This window comes from Oreochromis niloticus, linkage group LG5 (genome assembly GCF_001858045.2).
Source record: "Oreochromis niloticus isolate F11D_XX linkage group LG5, O_niloticus_UMD_NMBU, whole genome shotgun sequence".
NCBI lineage: Eukaryota > Metazoa > Chordata > Actinopteri > Cichliformes > Cichlidae > Oreochromis > Oreochromis niloticus.
Window position 1 is genome coordinate 20,976,518 of NC_031970.2, and position 2,539 is coordinate 20,979,056.

At 36.9% G+C, this 2,539-nt stretch overlaps 1 protein-coding gene across 1 annotated transcript; it reads right to left on the minus strand.

Annotated features, from left to right (window-relative positions):
* Positions 1-297: 297 nt before the first annotated feature.
* On the minus strand, positions 298-2,214 carry LOC112846922 (uncharacterized). The gene is made up of 2 exons (XM_025907291.1): positions 1,517-2,214; positions 298-1,173 (listed from the first exon to the last, which is right to left on the minus strand). Exons 1-2 carry the CDS (start codon positions 1,826-1,828, stop codon positions 670-672), a joined length of 816 nt encoding a protein of 271 aa, XP_025763076.1. The 5' UTR covers positions 1,829-2,214; the 3' UTR covers positions 298-669.
* Positions 2,215-2,539: the final 325 nt, after the last annotated feature.

A 2,539-nucleotide genomic window follows, 5' to 3' on the forward strand; every position in this document is an offset into this window, starting at 1 on the left:
AAAGGAAAAACTCAATGCATCATGGGCAGTGTTGGTCAAGTTACTTGAAAAAAGTAATTAGTTACTGATTACTGATTACTTCTCCAAAAAAGTAATCCCGTTACTTTACTGATTACTTATTTTCAAAAGTAATTAGTTACTTAGTTACTTAGTTACTTTTCAAAAACATGATACACTACCTGAATGCGTGATAAAGCAATAGACCTTTTGGGCCAATTCTATTTTTTCTGCATAATCCATCATATAAAAGTGAATCAAATGGAAAAGTGTCTGTTTAAAAAATTGTTTTACTTTTAATCTTAACTTTATAAACACTGCATCAAACAAAAATTAAATTAAATTCAACAGTCTTTGACTTTAATAAATTTGTTTAACATTTAAACATATTTCTGCACATTACACCATATTTTAAGAAAATAAAGGCTTAAACTGTATTTCTACATACTCCAGCATATAACATAAATTATTTTTGTGTATACACACACATTCTTTCATATAAATACAGCAAAAAATAAATAAATAAAATAAATAAAATTAACAATAACATCTTTTAACAGTTGGTAAAGTGCAGAGAGGCATAATATTGAGATAACCAAAACAGAAAATGCTATTGCATGCTACATTTAGGCTGTTAATCCAGTCTCATTTTGTGGCAACCCTGAAAAAGACCTATGTTTTATTGTTTTCTTTTGGACTGAAACAGTGGTTATATCGCATCAGCAGAAGCTTCTCAAACCTTCTATCAGACATTCTATTCCTTTTTGGGGAAAGCACCAATCCACCTAAACTGAACAGCCGTTCCACTGGTGCACTGGATGGAGTTGGACTGTTGTATTTCATGTACATCTTTTTGAGATTTGGGAACTGATTCAGAATCTCAAGCTCATAGCCTGACCTTAAAAAGTCAGTTACTTCTTTTTCTGCTGAGAAGCTTTCTGTGGGCTGATTCTGAAATTCAAAAAAGTCAATTTCGGCTGGGCTGGCTGGAATTTGGGACACATTAGTGTTCTCAGTTGCAGGAGCAGCTTTACGACACTCTGTTATCAGGAGCTCCTTCACATACTCTCTCCTATGCTCATCTCTCACCCAACGAAGTTTAAACTTGGGACAAGTGGCCGCTGCGAGAAGTCCTTCTTGGCTATCCAGAACAGCATCAAAACAAGTCTTGATGGCCTGTAACATACAATATGATGCATCTAAGAATAAAATTATTTTACTATATAATTACCTATTGTCATTATTTTGTGGGCTTTACAGCTCTAAACCATCTATATTTTCTATTATCGATACTGTATGAGATTTCATTTTGGTTGAGGCTTTTGTTGATATTATGATTAATATTCATGATTAATGATAATCAATATCCCTGATATTTAACAAGGGGTGAATACTTGGTCTTTTATTCTATCATTTTAATAATTGTACACGCTGCTTAAAACAAAGTATAACATCCACCTGCTGTGAATGGTATAATAAATTTAACAAATCCACCCAAAGCAATTAATAATAATCTTACCTTTACAATGACATCTGGAAGGCTGGCTGTCATTCTAGAGAGGTCATCTTTCAGGGCAAGCGTCTTTGACATCAGGCTTGTGAGTGTTGGCAGTAAAGCCCCATAGGTGCACTCATCCCCTTGTAAGATGTCCAGAGCCACTGTCAGGGGCTTCATCACAGTACAGTACTCTTTCAAGAACTGGTACTCCCTTTCATTAAGGCACTTGATTCCCAGTTTTACACACAGGGGATTAAGTTCATTCAAGGGAATTGTGATGATTCTAGAAATGGCCTCATACAGGGAATTCCACCTTGTGGATGTCGGTACCATTAGTTTCCTCCGGCTGACTTCTTCCACCTGTTCAGAGGCTAATGTTGATCGACTTGCTTTAGTCCAAAGAGCAGAACATTTTGCAATGCTACTCCTATATACAGCCTTGGTGTCTCCACAGGAATTTAGATGTTTGTCAACATCGCTTGTTGAAATCAAGTTAATTGTGTGCGATGCACATCTGTAGTGTGGAGGGAGGCTAAACTGTGCATCACCAGATGCGGTTGAAAGAGCTTCTATGACATCAGTAAAGGTCGGTTCCTCGTCATCACCTTCTTCATTTTCAGATTCAGACTCCAAATGACAGAGCTGACATACTCTGAATGCTTTGGCAAAATTGGATGCATTATCCGTTACAGTGGCAATAACTTTGCCTTGTAGTCCATATGATGAATGGATTTCTTCAACCTCTGCTCCAATTACATCATAGGTATGGCTGCCTCTAATTCTCTTGCATGCTAGGGCGGCCTTGTTGCATTGTAATGTGGAATTAATCCAGTGAACTGTTACACCCATAAAACTTTTATTATTTACCGTCCAGATGTCAGCAGTGGTGGAAACAAACTCTGCCTCTTCGAGTGTAGCCTTCAAGTTAGAGTTCATTTTGTCATATTCTCTCTCAAGGTATCCTACAAATGACTTTCTCTGGGGCAGCTTGACACCACTTTTAGTTGGTATTTTTTCTACGATGCGTCGGAATGATTCAGAGTC